This window comes from Setaria italica, chromosome IV, assembly GCF_000263155.2.
Source record: "Setaria italica strain Yugu1 chromosome IV, Setaria_italica_v2.0, whole genome shotgun sequence".
NCBI lineage: Eukaryota > Viridiplantae > Streptophyta > Magnoliopsida > Poales > Poaceae > Setaria > Setaria italica.
Window position 1 is genome coordinate 580,365 of NC_028453.1, and position 15,555 is coordinate 595,919.

General features: G+C 51.3%; 3 protein-coding genes and 1 pseudogene across 3 annotated transcripts; 2 read left to right on the plus strand and 2 right to left on the minus strand.

The window, feature by feature from the left end:
- The first annotated feature begins 1,284 nt into the window (after positions 1-1,284).
- On the plus strand, positions 1,285-6,652 carry LOC101783622 (cellulose synthase-like protein D2). Its single transcript, XM_004964268.4, has 4 exons — positions 1,285-1,678; positions 2,143-3,139; positions 3,619-4,426; positions 4,689-6,652. Exons 2-4 carry the CDS (start codon positions 2,178-2,180, stop codon positions 6,444-6,446), a joined length of 3,528 nt encoding a protein of 1,175 aa, XP_004964325.1. The 5' UTR covers positions 1,285-1,678; positions 2,143-2,177; the 3' UTR covers positions 6,447-6,652.
- A 1,217-nt stretch (positions 6,653-7,869) lies between these two features.
- Positions 7,870-10,621, plus strand: LOC101784437 (dolichyl-diphosphooligosaccharide--protein glycosyltransferase subunit DAD1). The gene is made up of 6 exons (XM_004964269.3): positions 7,870-8,026; positions 8,933-9,042; positions 9,136-9,183; positions 9,997-10,084; positions 10,178-10,221; positions 10,307-10,621. The coding sequence occupies exons 2-6, from the start codon at positions 8,962-8,964 to the stop codon at positions 10,388-10,390; spliced, it is 345 nt and encodes a 114-aa protein (XP_004964326.1). The 5' UTR covers positions 7,870-8,026; positions 8,933-8,961; the 3' UTR covers positions 10,391-10,621.
- A 71-nt stretch (positions 10,622-10,692) lies between these two features.
- On the minus strand, positions 10,693-13,693 carry LOC101784020 (annotated as a pseudogene).
- LOC101784842 lies at positions 13,273-15,420 on the minus strand. Its single transcript, XM_004964270.2, has one exon. It carries the CDS (start codon positions 15,117-15,119, stop codon positions 13,725-13,727), a length of 1,395 nt encoding a protein of 464 aa, XP_004964327.1. The 5' UTR covers positions 15,120-15,420; the 3' UTR covers positions 13,273-13,724.
- Between the last annotated feature and the right edge of the window lie 135 nt (positions 15,421-15,555).

A 15,555-nucleotide genomic window follows, 5' to 3' on the forward strand; every position in this document is an offset into this window, starting at 1 on the left:
TTATAAGTCTTTTTTAGCTTTACCTTAAATCAAACTTATCTAGTTTTAACCAAATTTGTAGAAAAATTCACAAATATATACTGCATGTCAAATTAATTTCATTAGATACACCATGTGATATACATTATATTGCTAGTGCATTTATTTGATTGTATATATTTAACATCAAGCTCAGATGACTTATTATTTGGAAAAGAGGGAGCCATCAGCCGGCCTGGGTATAGATGAACAAGCTTACGGATCAATCAATGGATAGTGTTGAGGCTTGACATGCATCGGTCGAGATGCACGTCAGTACTGTGTGGTCCATGCATTGCATGCAGATGAAGTTAATAAAACATGATTATTGGATTATTCCTATGAAACAAGCTAACCGTACCCTGGCCGGCCGGCCGCAGGCTTCATTCAAAATGAAATCATATAAGTACTATCATGTCGTCATCACTACATAAACAACGAGTGCCGCTTCTTGTTGCTCTGGTCTGGTGACGGGGAGCAACAAACAGAAGCAAAGCATGAAGAATCGTAGCTACTGTATTCCCAGCTTGCAACTGGAAGTGCCATTTGCTGCTCCTGAATAGCATGCAGTCGGCAGTCCAACTGTCCATCCAACGCCCAAGCCGGCCGGCCTTCGGGGGGTGTTTGACAGACGGGGGCTAAACTTTAATCACTATCACATTAGATATTTGATACCAATCAGGAGTATTAAATATAGGTTAATAATAAAACTAATTGCAGAACCCCTAAGCTAAATCGCGAGATGAATCTATTAAACCTAATTAGTTCATGATTTGACAATGTGGTGCTACAGTAATCATTCGCTAATGATAGATTAATTAGCCTTAATAGATTCATCTCGCGATTTAGCCCAAGAGTTCTGCAATTAGTTTTGTAATTAGCTCATATTTAATCCTCCTAATTAGCATCCGAACATCCGATGTGATAGTGCTAAAGTTTAACCCCTGACATGCAAACGTCCCCCTCAATCAAACTGATCATCGTTCGGTCAAACACAGCTTGCGTGTTGCTTGCTAGCGATCGAGCCCAGCCCAGCTGCAAATCCTTACCGTGCCAACTTGCGCCAATGTTTCCAGCAAGCAATCCTTTTATGTTCATCCTCAGAACAACATAGGAAGATGAAAAAGAAAAACAAACGTCGCCGCCGCACCAGCTGGCTGGCTCTTGCAACGCGCTTCCGTGCCGTTGCTTGTATGCACATGATGACCCAAGCAAGCCAAAAGAAGCTTTAAGGCCAAGCCGCTCCCCTTTTGTTTGAATTTTTTTGGCACCGCCTCCTCGTCTGCTCAGTCCCATGTCCATGTGATGCAAGCGGTTGGATGCGTGTTTCCCCCATTTTCCTCCGCGTCCTTGCTCGTGCGTGTCTGCTACCCGTTCTTCCTCCTGCCTGCTCCTTCCTGCGGACTTCGTCTCCTCTTCCCCACTCGGAGCTACCAAATCCCACCCCTTCCCATCCCCACTACTACTAGTACTCCCCCTCCCCCTTCCCCTTCGCTCCGTTCTCCATTGCCACCGCCGGCTTGTCCCCTCCTCGCCCCTTCAGCTCCTTCAGACTTGTTCATCCAAGAGAGGAGGAGGAGGACTGGAGGAGGCATCCGCCGCCATTACTCTCACCTCACCTGCTTGCGCGTTTGACTCGTCCTCGACTCGGAGTCGAATGGTAAGAAACCGCTGGCGCTAGCTCTTGTGTTCTCGAATCTGCATCTGCGGGCTCGTGGGTGCCTGGTTATCGATTCGTTCATCCGTGGGAGTGTTGTTGTAATCTTGGGGGATTTTTTTTTCAGTTAAAAGGTGGGGTTTTTATTTCCGTTCGAGTGGCGTTTGTGCTCGTGCTCCTTTCTTGCTTTGGATTGCGCGCAGCGGCGAGGCGACGCCTTTTGTCGTCAGATTTGTGCGGCCCCGTCATTCATTCCTCCGTGTCGTTTCGCTGCCCAAATTTGAATCTTGACCCGGGGTTCCGGCCGGCTTTCTCGATCCCTGTCCGATTCGCTGCTTTCCACTGGGGAAACTTTTGATCTTTTACCAAAAATTTACCATTTTTTCTTCATTCATATATGCGTGTTAAAGGATTGCTCTTTCTCATCAATCTCTCAAGCTTAATCTGATTTGTTCCTGCTCGCGCAGATCAACCACTGACCGATACGAGCTCCACTTCCCCCATGGCCTCCAACGGCGGCGGCGGCGGCGTCCTCCGCCACAGCAACAGCAGCCGCCTCTCGCGCATGTCCTACTCCGGCGAGGACGGCCGCGGCGCCCAGGCCCCCGCCGGCGACCGCCCCATGGTCACCTTCGCCCGCCGCACCCACTCCGGACGCTACGTCAGCTACTCCCGCGACGACCTCGACAGCGAGGTCGGCGGCATCGGCGACTTCTCCCCCGAGCACCAGGAGTTCCTCAGCTACCACGTCCACATCCCGGCCACCCCCGACAACCAGCCCATGGATCCCGCCATCTCCGCCCGCGTCGAGGAGCAGTACGTCTCCAACTCCCTCTTCACCGGCGGCTTCAACAGCGTCACGCGCGCCCACCTCATGGACAAGGTCATCGAGTCCGAGGCCAGCCACCCGCAGATGGCCGGCGCCAAGGGATCCTCCTGCGCCATCAACGGATGCGACGCCAAGGTCATGAGCGACGAGCGCGGCGAGGACATCCTCCCCTGCGAATGCGACTTCAAGATCTGCGCCGAGTGCTTCGGCGACGCCGTCAAGAACGGTGGTGGCGTCTGCCCTGGGTGCAAGGAGCCGTACAAGAACACGGAGCTGGAGGATGTGGTCGGCGGCGCGGCTGGGGCGAGGGCCACGCTGTCGCTGCCACCACCACCCGGTGCTGGTGGTGCTGCCGCGTCCAGGATGGAGAGGCGGCTGTCGATAATGCGGTCGCAGAAGGCCTTGACCAGGAGCCAGACTGGGGACTGGGATCACAACCGGTGGCTCTTTGAGACAAAAGGGACATATGGGTATGGCAATGCCATATGGCCCAAGGAGAATGAGGTGGAGAGCGGTGGTGGTGGTGGAGGCGGCCTAGGTGGAGCCGACGGCCAGCCAGCCGAGTTCACCACCAAGCCATGGAGGCCGCTCACCCGGAAGCTTTCCATCCCTGCTGGCATCCTTAGCCCATACAGGTATGAATCTTGATCGGGTACATGTGCACATAGAAGACTACTTTGATCATCATCAGATTTGAAATTCATTGTTCTGTCTATGATCCATTTGGTTTTATTTATGTTCAAAATATGCTACACTGATTGTTAGTCAAACTTTGATTGGACCTGGATGTGTAGATTAGTCCCAGTTGTTATGTTGTAGCATCTGTTGAATAAACTAGTAGGTTAGGTGAGCTGTTAGATACTTAGATCTGTGCTTCTTCAGATCTCTTACTATCTTCCAAACATATGAACTTAACACTTAGTACTATATTCAATTTTGTATGTCTTTGTTGTTGAAATTTCTGAACGCTCCCCAACTTGTGACTGTTGATATCCTCAACAGCGCAATAGATACTTGCATTGGCACACATGTTTCCATTGAGTTCTGCTCATAGATACACAATTGTTTCATAACAATGCTCTGTAGATTAACCTTGTTTTGTTGCTTCCTGCAGGCTTCTCATTCTAATCCGTATGGCCGTGCTCGGTCTGTTCCTTACATGGAGAATTAGGCACAAGAATGAGGATGCAATTTGGCTGTGGGGCATGTCTGTTGTTTGTGAACTCTGGTTTGGCTTTTCATGGCTGCTTGATCAGTTGCCAAAGCTGTGCCCTGTGAACCGAGCAACCGACCTTGCTGTCCTCAAAGACAAGTTTGAGACCCCAACACCGTCGAACCCTACTGGACGATCAGATCTACCAGGGCTTGATATATTCGTGTCCACTGCTGATCCAGAGAAAGAACCGCCATTGGTCACAGCAAACACTATCCTTTCCATCCTTGCTGCTGACTACCCTGTGGAGAAGCTTTCTTGCTATGTTTCTGATGATGGAGGGGCTCTCCTGACATTTGAAGCCATGGCTGAAGCTGCTAGTTTTGCCAACATGTGGGTTCCTTTCTGTCGCAAGCACAACATTGAGCCTCGCAATCCTGAGAGCTACTTCAATCTGAAGAGGGATCCATACAAGAATAAGGTTCGTCAGGATTTTGTCAAGGATAGGAGGAGGGTTAAGAGGGAGTATGATGAGTTCAAGGTCAGGATCAATGGGCTGCCTGAGTCAATCCGCCGTCGCTCCGATGCTTACCATGCCAGGGAGGAAATTAAGGCGATGAAGAGGCAGCGAGAGACTGCTCTTGATGATGCTGTGGAGCCTGTTAAGATCCCTAAAGCTACCTGGATGGCTGATGGCACGCACTGGCCTGGTACCTGGATCCAGCCTTCTGCTGAGCACACACGTGGTGACCATGCTGGAATAATTCAGGTATACATATTCTCTTTTCCTAATTCTACCTATACATGTAGAGAATGTATCACAACTTAAGAATTTAAGCATCTCTGGTACAGCATTGGCAAATCTACAAATTTGATAGCTGCATATGATCAGTAGGAAATATAGTTAAATCTATGGAAAAAAAATTGGTAGCTGCATATAATCAGTAGGAAATATAGTTAAATCTGCTACTCTAGTAAGTAGTCAACAAGAGAAAAGGCACACAATTGATCGTTGTTGTTTTGTGCTACAGGTGATGCTGAAACCTCCTAGTGATGATCCCTTGTATGGCAGCACTGGTGAAGAAGGCAGACCTCTTGATTTCACTGAGGTTGACATCCGTTTGCCAATGTTGGTCTACGTGTCCCGAGAGAAGCGCCCTGGTTATGACCACAACAAGAAGGCTGGTGCGATGAATGCCCTAGTCCGTTCATCTGCTGTGATGTCAAATGGCCCCTTCATCCTCAACCTCGACTGTGACCACTATGTTTACAACTCCCAAGCTTTCCGTGAAGGCATGTGCTTCATGATGGATCGTGGCGGTGACCGTATTGGCTATGTCCAGTTCCCACAGCGGTTCGAAGGCATTGATCCATCAGATCGGTATGCTAACCACAACACTGTCTTCTTTGATGTCAACATGCGTGCACTGGATGGTCTCATGGGACCAGTCTATGTGGGCACTGGCTGTCTCTTCCGCCGTGTTGCGCTATATGGATTTGACCCTCCACGCGACAAGGAACATGGTGGCTGCTGCAGCTGTTGCTTCCCCCAGAGACGCAAGGTCAAGACTTCAGCTGCTGCACCGGAAGAAACCCGGGCACTGCGTATGGCAGACTTTGATGAGGATGAAATGAACATGTCATCATTCCCCAAGAAGTTTGGTAACTCGAACTTCCTCATCAACTCTATTCCAATTGCTGAATTCCAAGGGCGCCCGCTAGCTGATCACCCTGGTGTCAAGAACGGCCGCCCTCCGGGTGCTCTCACTGTCCCCCGGGACCTTCTTGATGCCTCCACAGTTGCTGAGGCCATCAGTGTCATCTCATGCTGGTATGAAGACAAGACTGAGTGGGGCCACCGTGTCGGTTGGATCTATGGTTCAGTCACAGAGGATGTGGTCACTGGATACCGGATGCACAACCGTGGATGGAAGTCAGTGTACTGTGTAACCAAGCGCGATGCCTTCCGTGGCACTGCACCCATCAATCTCACTGACCGTCTCCACCAGGTGCTCCGATGGGCTACTGGTTCAGTGGAAATCTTCTTCTCCCGCAACAATGCGCTGCTCGCAAGCCGCAAGATGAAGTTCCTTCAGAGGATTGCATACCTGAACGTTGGCATCTACCCGTTCACATCAATCTTCCTCATTGTCTACTGCTTCCTGCCGGCGCTCTCCCTCTTCTCGGGGCAGTTCATCGTGAAGACACTCAACGTGGCCTTCCTGACCTACCTGCTGGTGATCACCCTGACGCTGTGCCTTCTGGCAGTGTTGGAGATCAAGTGGTCAGGGATCAGCCTGGAAGAGTGGTGGCGTAACGAGCAGTTCTGGCTGATCGGAGGTACAAGCGCCCACCTTGCTGCGGTGCTCCAGGGGCTTTTGAAGGTGATTGCGGGCATTGAGATCTCCTTCACGCTGACATCCAAGTCAGGCGGCGACGACGAGAACGACGAGTTTGCGGACCTGTACATCGTGAAGTGGACCTCGCTGATGATCCCGCCAATCGTGATCATGATGGTGAACCTGATCGCCATCGCGGTGGGGTTCAGCCGGACCATCTACAGCGAGATCCCACAGTGGAGCAAGCTCCTGGGTGGTGTGTTCTTCAGCTTCTGGGTGCTGGCCCACCTGTACCCGTTCGCCAAGGGGCTGATGGGGAGGAGGGGCCGGACGCCGACCATCGTCTTCGTCTGGGCAGGCCTCCTGTCCATCACCATCTCGCTGCTGTGGGTGGCCATCAACCCGCCGTCGCAGAACTCCCAGATCGGTGGATCATTCACGTTCCCGTGAGCGATCACTCTTGCATGAATTTCTTGCGCTGGTGGGAAGGGAAGTTCTGACTGTTGAAATGATTAGGTGCTTTTGTTGGAATTGATAGTACTATATATATCATGAGTTACCATAGTTCTTTTGTTCTTTAATTTTTGCCCTGTACCAATATGAGAATTGGTTCTGTTGGACCATGAAACGAGTACAAATTTCCATGTTCCTGGCTAGCTGTGTGTGTTCTGGGTATTGGGATGCCGCTTGTGCTTCATTGGCTACTCTGAGTTGGCATGTACCATGTCAAGTCATCAGCAAGGACAGTGAAAGCTCGGCACCTACTCTACCAGACTTGTGGCGTTGCTGGGTCTGCAAGACCAGGCAATTGGCTGTCGCCAGCAACCACGCCACTTCCACACGGATTTGTCTGACCGCGTGCTGCACCGGCATGAAGAAGAGGTCAGAGCTCTTGCAAACACCTTTCTGTGACCCATGAAGAATTGGCATGTACGAGCGAGAGAGATTGATAGAGAGGTTTAGATAGGGAGATTCACAGCGACACTCCGTGTGTCCGTTGAACATAAAAATGCCCCTTTTTACGCTCAGTCAACGGGATTCAAAAAATGCTGATGATTTTTTAGGGAAAAAATGATTATGCTGAATAGACCAGGAAAGCTATATAACTTCCAATGTATGAGATTCGTGCACGCATCATTAACCGTTGCTGAACCCTTGCACAGCAGTGCCCCAAGCCACCGCCGTCGTCTCTCCTGTGTGCGTGCTGGCCTCGTCGGCCCTGACGCCGGCCTCCCCCGCAGGCGGTGGCCCAGCTCGCGTAGCCGCCGCCGCCTTCCCTGCCCTGATATCGCGCACGGACGGCACCGACCCAGCTCACGGCGATCCCGCTGCCGGCCCCGCCCTCCCCACGTGCGCCGCCGGCCCCACCGCCCGCGCTGGTGCGCCGCTAGCCCGCCACCGGCCTACCGTGATCGGTGGAGAAGATAAAAAAAAAAACTCCCCCCGGAATGTTGATTTTTGTTTTGAATAATGTTGAATCTATTTTGTCAAAATGTTGAAACATACAGTGGAAAATGTTGAACGGAGTAATTTTTTTCAAAATGTTGATATGTTATTTGAGCAAATGTTGAATCTAGTATTTTCTGATGTTGGTCTAACGTTTACAAAATGTTGAATTTAGTTTGTTGAGATTTTGATTTAAGACATTAATTGAGCTTAATGGGTTTTAAAGAAGTTGTCAAGCTTAACCAGCTTCCACGGTTGAATTTAGAAAATTCTGAAAGGCGTGCGAATTGAGATTCAAATCATGAAATCTCAGTTATATAGGAGCCCCCATTCAGCCTCAGTGAACATTGGGCTCAAAGCCTATTAAAATAAATAATGGGCTCAAAAGTGTAAGAGCCCATTAATCCCTCTGGTACGGAGGCCCAAGCTCGCATCACCCACCATCGTCATCTGCCTCGGCCTTCCACCAAGTCGCCAGTCGGTCGCCTCCTCCTACTCGCCGTCGTCGTCTCTCCTCTTCCCTTCCCGGCGGTCGCGCGGCACCGGGGCACGCGACGCCACCTATCTTCTTCCCTGTCTCCTCGGTAAGGCTCCCCGACCCTACTCTACCTCTCTGGATCGCTCGTCCTGTTCCGCGGGATCTCCTCTTCGCGGAGCCCATCAGATCTAGGCCTTCTTCTCACCCATTCTTGGGTGGGCGCCGCAGCTCCTTCCGGTCTGCTGCGTTCTTGTTCACAGACTCGTTTGCTGCGTAGATCACGGCATCTTTTGCCGTCGGGCTTAGATCCGCTGCCTGCCGATGTAGTAGCTCGGGGTTTTGGAGCACCTGCCTTCTCATCCCTGCTGTACTGCGTGCTGTGATGCCCGCGCGATAAATCTTGAGCGATTCGTGCGTTTCTACTCGTGCTGGTTGCGCGCCGTGCCAGTCTGTATGCCCCGTTTCTCAATTTTTCTCCACTAGGAACTCAGGATTGCGATAAACCCTATAACGATCTGAGAGATGCAACGTCGGGAAATCTTGTCTTCAACCTTACCTGGATTTTGACGCCCCGCCCTGTCGAATTAGGTGTCCCCTTTCGCAGTTTGGGAACAACAAATATTCAATTTCTAGGTGCAGCCACAATTACTGCTTAGTATGTCCAGCAGTCTCCCAATAAATGTTCCCAATAACTAGTTAATAGGGATATCCCAATATCACTTCACCGTTATTGGGAGAGTTGCTTTTGCAGTCTCCCAACAATCTCATCCCAATCCAACTACCGTATTGGGAGAGTCACAGCTCCTGGAGAAGGGAAAGGTAAAGGGAGACTGCTGGAGCACTATTTTCTTATCAACTCTCCCAATATGGTTGTTGGATTGGGGAAAGGGAGACCGCTGGAGATGCTCTGATGCCCGTATCTTAGCGTTTATAGAGTTTTTTCCACATTTGATCCGCTTTGCTAATGTCCGGGCGATCTGATTATGCTTTGCTTCCTGTCCTTTCCGCTTAGCTTCGAGCAGCAGACTACGCTTCTTCAAGATGCCGAGGGCCACGAGCGACGCAAAGCTTCTGATCCAGTCCCTCAGCAACGCGTATGCTGCCACACCAACAAATCTTAAGGTTGCTTCATTTGACCTCCACTGCCACCTGTGGTTTCAATTATTATTAGCTTGATCCTGACCCTTTCAACTCCTTGCGCTGATATTTCTGCAGATTATCGACCTGTACGTGATTTGTGCTGTTGCTACTGCCCTTATTCAGGTAAGTTTTAACATTTCTGTGTTTGCTGTGAATATCACTTCAAACAGATTTGGAGGCTCAAATACTAACCTCAACAGTTTCTAGTGTGTACCCTAGTATCTACCAATGTTTCTTGTTGCCGATTTTCACATCTGCATAGTGTAGTAATCTAGTGTCTGGTGATGTTTGAAAATTTTGCCTGACCAACTTATAGTGTATACCATCTTGTACCTAGAGATATTTCCTGTTGCGGATTTTTCTATCTGGATAGTGAGATGTTTCAAAAAATTACCTGATCAACTAATAGCGTATACTATCTTACATCTGGATATATTTCCTCTTAGGTGTGGATTTTAACTAAATATATATGGAATTTGTTGAAAATTTGGCAAGTCACATTACCTAGTCATTTTGTCATAATATAACAATGGGTAGGCAGGCACCAGAAAAAAAGACTGAATTTGCTACTTTTTAAAGACTAATACCGTGTAATTCTTTTATTACAACAAGCTATCGACTTGCAAATTTTTTGCTCTGCCTATCGGCTGGCCACTGGATTGTGTGGGTGTAGCGTAGCAGTGTACTTGTTGCTGACTGTATGTTTTTTCAATCTTTGATTGGGTAGATGAACTTAGTAGCTGTCATTTTTAAGAACCAAGTTCTGAGTGCAAGTTTTCATGTGCACTTGCTTTTTACCAACTGAACATTGTTATTCAGTTTGCAGCTCTTCTCTTCAGTCGTTTTTTTTGCAACATAGCTGGGAATTGCCCTTGGCATGCTAATACAAATGCGTTGAGAGACTTATGATTATGCTGTTTTGTGCGGCTAAAACAGGTTGCTTACATGGGATTAGTTGGGTCATTCCCCTTCAACTCCTTCCTCTCAGGTGTCCTTTCATGCATAGGAACTGCAGTACTTGCTGGTAGGTGTTTCTTTTCCCTTATCAGTCAGTTCTGGTTATCCTTTTATCTTTGTTGCACTGTAGAGTACTTGAACCTTTTGTTTTCTTTTTCAGTTTGCCTCCGTATTCAAGTGAACAAAGACAACAAGGAATTTAAGGTAACACTAGTTTCATCTTCATCTATTAGGATCATTTTACTTTTGAAATCTGGCATGACATTGCGTGCCAAAACACCATGTGCAGGACCTTCCCCCGGAGAGGGCCTTTGCTGACTTTGTTCTGTGCAATTTGGTGCTCCACCTGGTGATCATGAACTTCCTTGGATAAGCAACTGCTGTACCAAGTGGTTAAGATTTTGTAGCCCCAGATTATGGTCGCTGATCAGTGCGGTTTAATGTTTGGAACTGTCATAATGTTTGAGTATCCATATGATCTCTCACAGATTACCTTTGTAAGCCCAGGATTCTTCAATGAACTGTTAGTTGAATGGACAGTATGTTTCACTTTGGTAGTTTGGTTGATCCAGTCTTGACAAAGTAATACCGAGCATTTGCGTAATTCAAGGAAGTGAAATGGCTATGTTACATCATTTTGGTCGAAGCATTCCACAGATGTTATTCGCCATGCAACGGAAATTTAGTTGTTTATTGATAGGAGATACACAAGTGCATATATGATACACGCATAAAAACATTGCTGTTCCAAGATTATGCATTTTGGCATGGATGTTGCAAACGACAACACACGATAACAAGTTGATAGTGATTTTTTTTTTGTTTGAACAATAATTTGCCAGTTTGGACTAGTGATCCATTTTTCTCGCCAGCTGATGGGTCGCGTCCGGCGACACGGCGGCCCAGAACTCGCCGTCGTTCTCCAGCGCCGTCATGTGCTCCGGCGCCAGCGCCACCTCGACATCGCCACTGCCACCGGCCTCCCGCCCTGGGAACAGCGACACCCTCCCGTCGTACTTAGCCGCCCTCCCGCTCCTCGCCGCCAGCGGCCTCCCCCACCCAAAGTCGCAGCCGTACACGTCGAACCGTGGCGAGCCCGCGATCACCACGCCGTTCCTGTGCAGCGGCCCCGCTGCCGCCGGCTGCACTAGCGCCGGCTCCGCCGCCACGCGCGCCCGGATGGCCGCGTCCGTGTGCGCCGCCACCGCGCGCCCCACCGCCGCCGCCGCTCACCCGTGTCCGCGCGACTGCAGGTCCGCCGCGCCCACGGCCTCCGCCGAGATGGCGTACACGCTGTTGCCGAAGTACCCCGTCGAGAGCGGCGGCCGGAGCCGCCCGCGGTTGTCGATGGCGAAGCGGCACGCCGTCTCCTGCTCCGGCCTCAGCCGCTGGGCGCGCGCGACGCACCGCCACAGGAGGGAGCTCAGCGCCTGGAACGTTGTCACGGCTGCCGCGCCGGCCTCGTCCCCGGCCGCCACGAGCTCCTGCCGCGCCCGCTCCTTGAGCGCTATTAGAGACTCTGCCGAGAAGTGGAGCATCCTTTCGCGCAGCTCCGGCGGCGGCGACTGCGTCTTGGTCAGCAGAAATGCCAGGTAGCGTAGGGGAAGCACGACCGGCGCCGCGCTGTCGCCGTCCGGCGACCAGCGCTCGAACCGGGGCCTGCGCGGCAACGGCGCGAGCCTGACGCGCGCGATCCGGGCCCACGCGTTGACGAAGTCCCAGAGGGCGGCGCCGTCGGAGAGCGCGTGGTTGTACGCGAACCCGACGAACACGCCGTCGGCGAGGTCGGTGACCTGGACGACGAAGAGGGGGAGCTCATGGCCCTCGTAGTTGATGGAGCCGTCGAGCGGGAAGAAGGAGCGGACGACGGCGGGGACGTCGGCGTCGGGAGGGGCGACGTCGGCGACGGCGACGCCGTCCGCGACGGCGTGGAGGATCTCGACGCCCTGGCCGGCGCAGTCGACGGAGACGGAGCAGCCGACGACGTCCCCCTTGCCGTCGCGGTGCTGGTCAGTAGACAAGCGGCCGGCGACGGGGTAGTAAACGGCCAGCGCGTCGGCGAGCGCGGCCTGGAGGTGGTCGACGAGGTCGGCGGTGGAGATGGGTGGCGGCGCGGAGAGGAGGCCGTACTGGAGGTAGTCGGCGGGGAGCAAGGCGAGGTCCCAGTAGGTGAGCGGGATGCGCTCGTGAGGCCGCCGAGACGCCACGCGCACCGCCGGCGACGGCATCTCCGTCTTCTGATGAGAGTGCCTATGTCTTCTTTCAAACAAATACTACATTTGATTTGTCAGTTTGTCAAAAAGACAACATGCGTTGTTATCGATCAGGGAACAGAAGAGTGTATTAACAAGTAACTTATGCAGAGATGGTAGAGGAAAATATTTGTCACATTTCTTGTTTGTATGCTTGCTTACACAGTTTATTTGTTTGTTGTGAAGTATGGATCAGGATCCCTATACAAACTAGCAATAATCTGAGCTTTTCAATTCTATCCGAAAAGCAAGGAGAGGATTCCTATACAAAGCATTTAAATGAAAAAAGTTATATATAATGAATCCAGTAATGTCAATCTAGTGTTTGCTCCTAAAGACCACCCAAAGAAATGTCTGTTTTTGGCCGGAACAAACACTTCGTGATGTTCCATGCCTTGCATGCATCTTGACTCCAGTTGGTTGGCCTGTGCATCGCTCCAGGAAATATTTACGAGGACAACAAGTTTGGTCAATCACCGGTGCATTCGTCTATAAGAAAATTAACTGTAAGATCGTTTGGAAGAGAAACAGTACAAGACTTGCCTTCAGTAAGAAGAATTCTGAATGAAGTCATAATCCTTTGTCAATCGAACTGTTTCCCATCTCCAACGATCCACCAAGATTCAGAGTCAGCTCTGTTGCAGAACTAGTCTTGCTGAATAAAATAACTCCAAATACACTTGATTTCGTTTGCAGGTTATCCTTGGAAGCAATTTGAAATCCACTTGGACGAGGCATTCCATGCACGACCTTTGATGGACAAACATCAAAACTGGGAGCAGATGAAGGGATTTCGGTTGCCCGTGACATCCAGTCACAAGTTCATTTGCACAATAGTATTACTGCCCTACCATCAACATATTTGCCTTGCTAACTCCAGACCAACATGACAAGAAAAATACTAGTCCCTGCTGCCCTGCTTGAACACCTAAGAGAATCTGGATACAAAAGGTAAAGAAAAAAAATGCTTGCTTGAAAAAGTACACGACTAGTACTATTATCATGGAACCAGTTCATAAGAATCATTCATATACCATAGTACTCCATCCGTCCCAAATTATAGGTCATTTTGGCTTCTCTAGATCCATAAATTTTGCCATGCACCTACATATGCGGTGTGTCTAGATTCTATGAACCTAAAAAAACCCAAAATGACCTATAATTTGGGATGGAGGAAGTAGTGTTTAGTCCATCAATACCAAATGATCATTCATTTCGATGATTTCATACATAGTGGGCAGCAGAACTGAACACTCGAAAACACCTACAAGTATCATCATGCTATCTAAGCACCTACCTGAAGAAGGATCATAAACATGGAGCAAATGCCCAGCTAGAGTTGGCAAAGCAGATGCACCCTCACACCATTTGACATGGCAGACCAAAGCAACAGCCTTCCTCCGTATGCTATGCAGTCAATCCTCTACACGTCCACCTTTGTCATCAGCAATTAAGTCATTTCTGTGGTTCGAGGCGCAGCAACTCAGGAGGCAAGGATGCAGGATCAAGTTCCCAGCAATCCCCAGGAGGCAGCGCTGATCCCTCACCCTTGGTCACCTTCCTTGCCGGTATCTGATGCGAAAGCGCCCCAAGATCACCTTCCTGAAGGGAGTGCACGGCATGGGTACCGACATCCCGGCGTGTGAAGATGCTCCTGAAGCCTTCCACCTTCTCCAGATAGCCGAAGCTAGCACCATACTGCCCACTGTAACCACTGAGAAACACCACAATTTCATACTTTCCCCTCCCTGTGTTGCTCTCCTTGTCAGCATGGAATGCCCAAACTGAGGCCTTCCTGGGATAAACCCGGTACAGCTCCCTCGCCACCCTCTCACAGGCGACAAGATGCGAGAAGACATTGACTGAATGCAGAGTCTCTGCTCTCCCAACCTTGAACCGCCCACATGGCTTCCCCTCCCCCCCATCCAGCCACCGTATCTGGACTCGGAATCGGCTGCCTCGCAGCACCCCATCCACCAATGCGTAGTGGCGTGGCATGCCATCATCATCGCCGTACAAAGCCCAGAGCTGGCCTCTCTTGAAGCACCTCTCGCCGCGATCAGCGTCGAAATTGTAGAAGTCAGAGTCCACCACAGCCATAAGGTCGGAATGATTGTTCTCCGCCACAACCTCCTCGCCGTCCTCTTCCTCCACCTCGACTCTGGATTTGCTCTTGGAAGCCTTTGCCCCTCTCTTCTTGGCGAGCTGGAGCTGCATCTCGGCAAGCGTCATCTCCAGCTTCTCGGTCTTGGGCTTCTTGGCCGGCGGGGGCGGTGAAGGAACAGTGGGTTCCGCCTCCGGCGGAGGCGGCACCTCGGCGGCGAGGAACTTCCGGCGGCAGGAGGGGCAGGTGAGGCGGTACCCCACATACTTGCGCTCGAACTCGAGGAGGAGGCGGCAGCCGGCGCAGGTCGTCCAGAAGGTGGGCAGGGCGGGGGCGGTGATCGCCTCGTAGGCCTCGGCGGCGCGGCCGAGCGCTTCCTCGACCGCCGCGGCGACGGCGGGGGAGGCGGCGGCGGCGGTGTCGGGGTGGATGCGGAGGGATTTGACGAGGGACTTGAAGTGGCGGCGGAGGGCGGAGGCGGAGATCGGCGAGGCGGAGTCGTCGTCGGGGAGCAGGAGGACGGCGGAGTGGGAGGAGGCGTCGGCGACGAGGACGTTGGTGGCGGTGGCGAGGAGGGCGGCGCGCGGGGAGGCCGGGTCGAGGAGGGCGGCGCGGCGGGCGTGCTTGCGGGCCGCGCGGAGGCGCCCCGCGGAGAGCTCGGCCTCTGCCAGCGCCAGGAGGCGCTCGGCCTCGGCTTCGGGCTCCGCTGCCGCGCCGGCGGGCGAGGGGGGAGGCTCGCCGGCCATCGTGGGTGGGGATCGCCGGCGGGGGGCTTTGGGGTTGTGGTTTTGGGGATGGTTGGTTGGCAAGTTCAGTGAGGAGAGGCTGCAGGTGGTGGACAAGAGGAATGGGCTTTCAGTGTCTTTTGGGCCTGATGAACACAAGTTTGGTTGGGCCTTGAGGAGCTTTTATAAAGCCTCAAGAAATGTGTGAGCTTTTTTCCTTCACTCGGTTAAGAAAGAAAAAGGTTTTCCTCCCACAAAATAAAATCGTATTGTTATTCCTCCAATGTCGAGTGTAACTAACGTTTTCTAATCTGTCCAAGAAATAATGTCTTGGCACGTTTCTTCTAGGTAAATGGCAGCAAGATAATACCTTGGCTCGTTACAAGGTAATATCGGTCAAACTTTACCTTTTTGCAGCGGCAACTTGACAGTAATCAGGATTGTTTACCTGATCAAA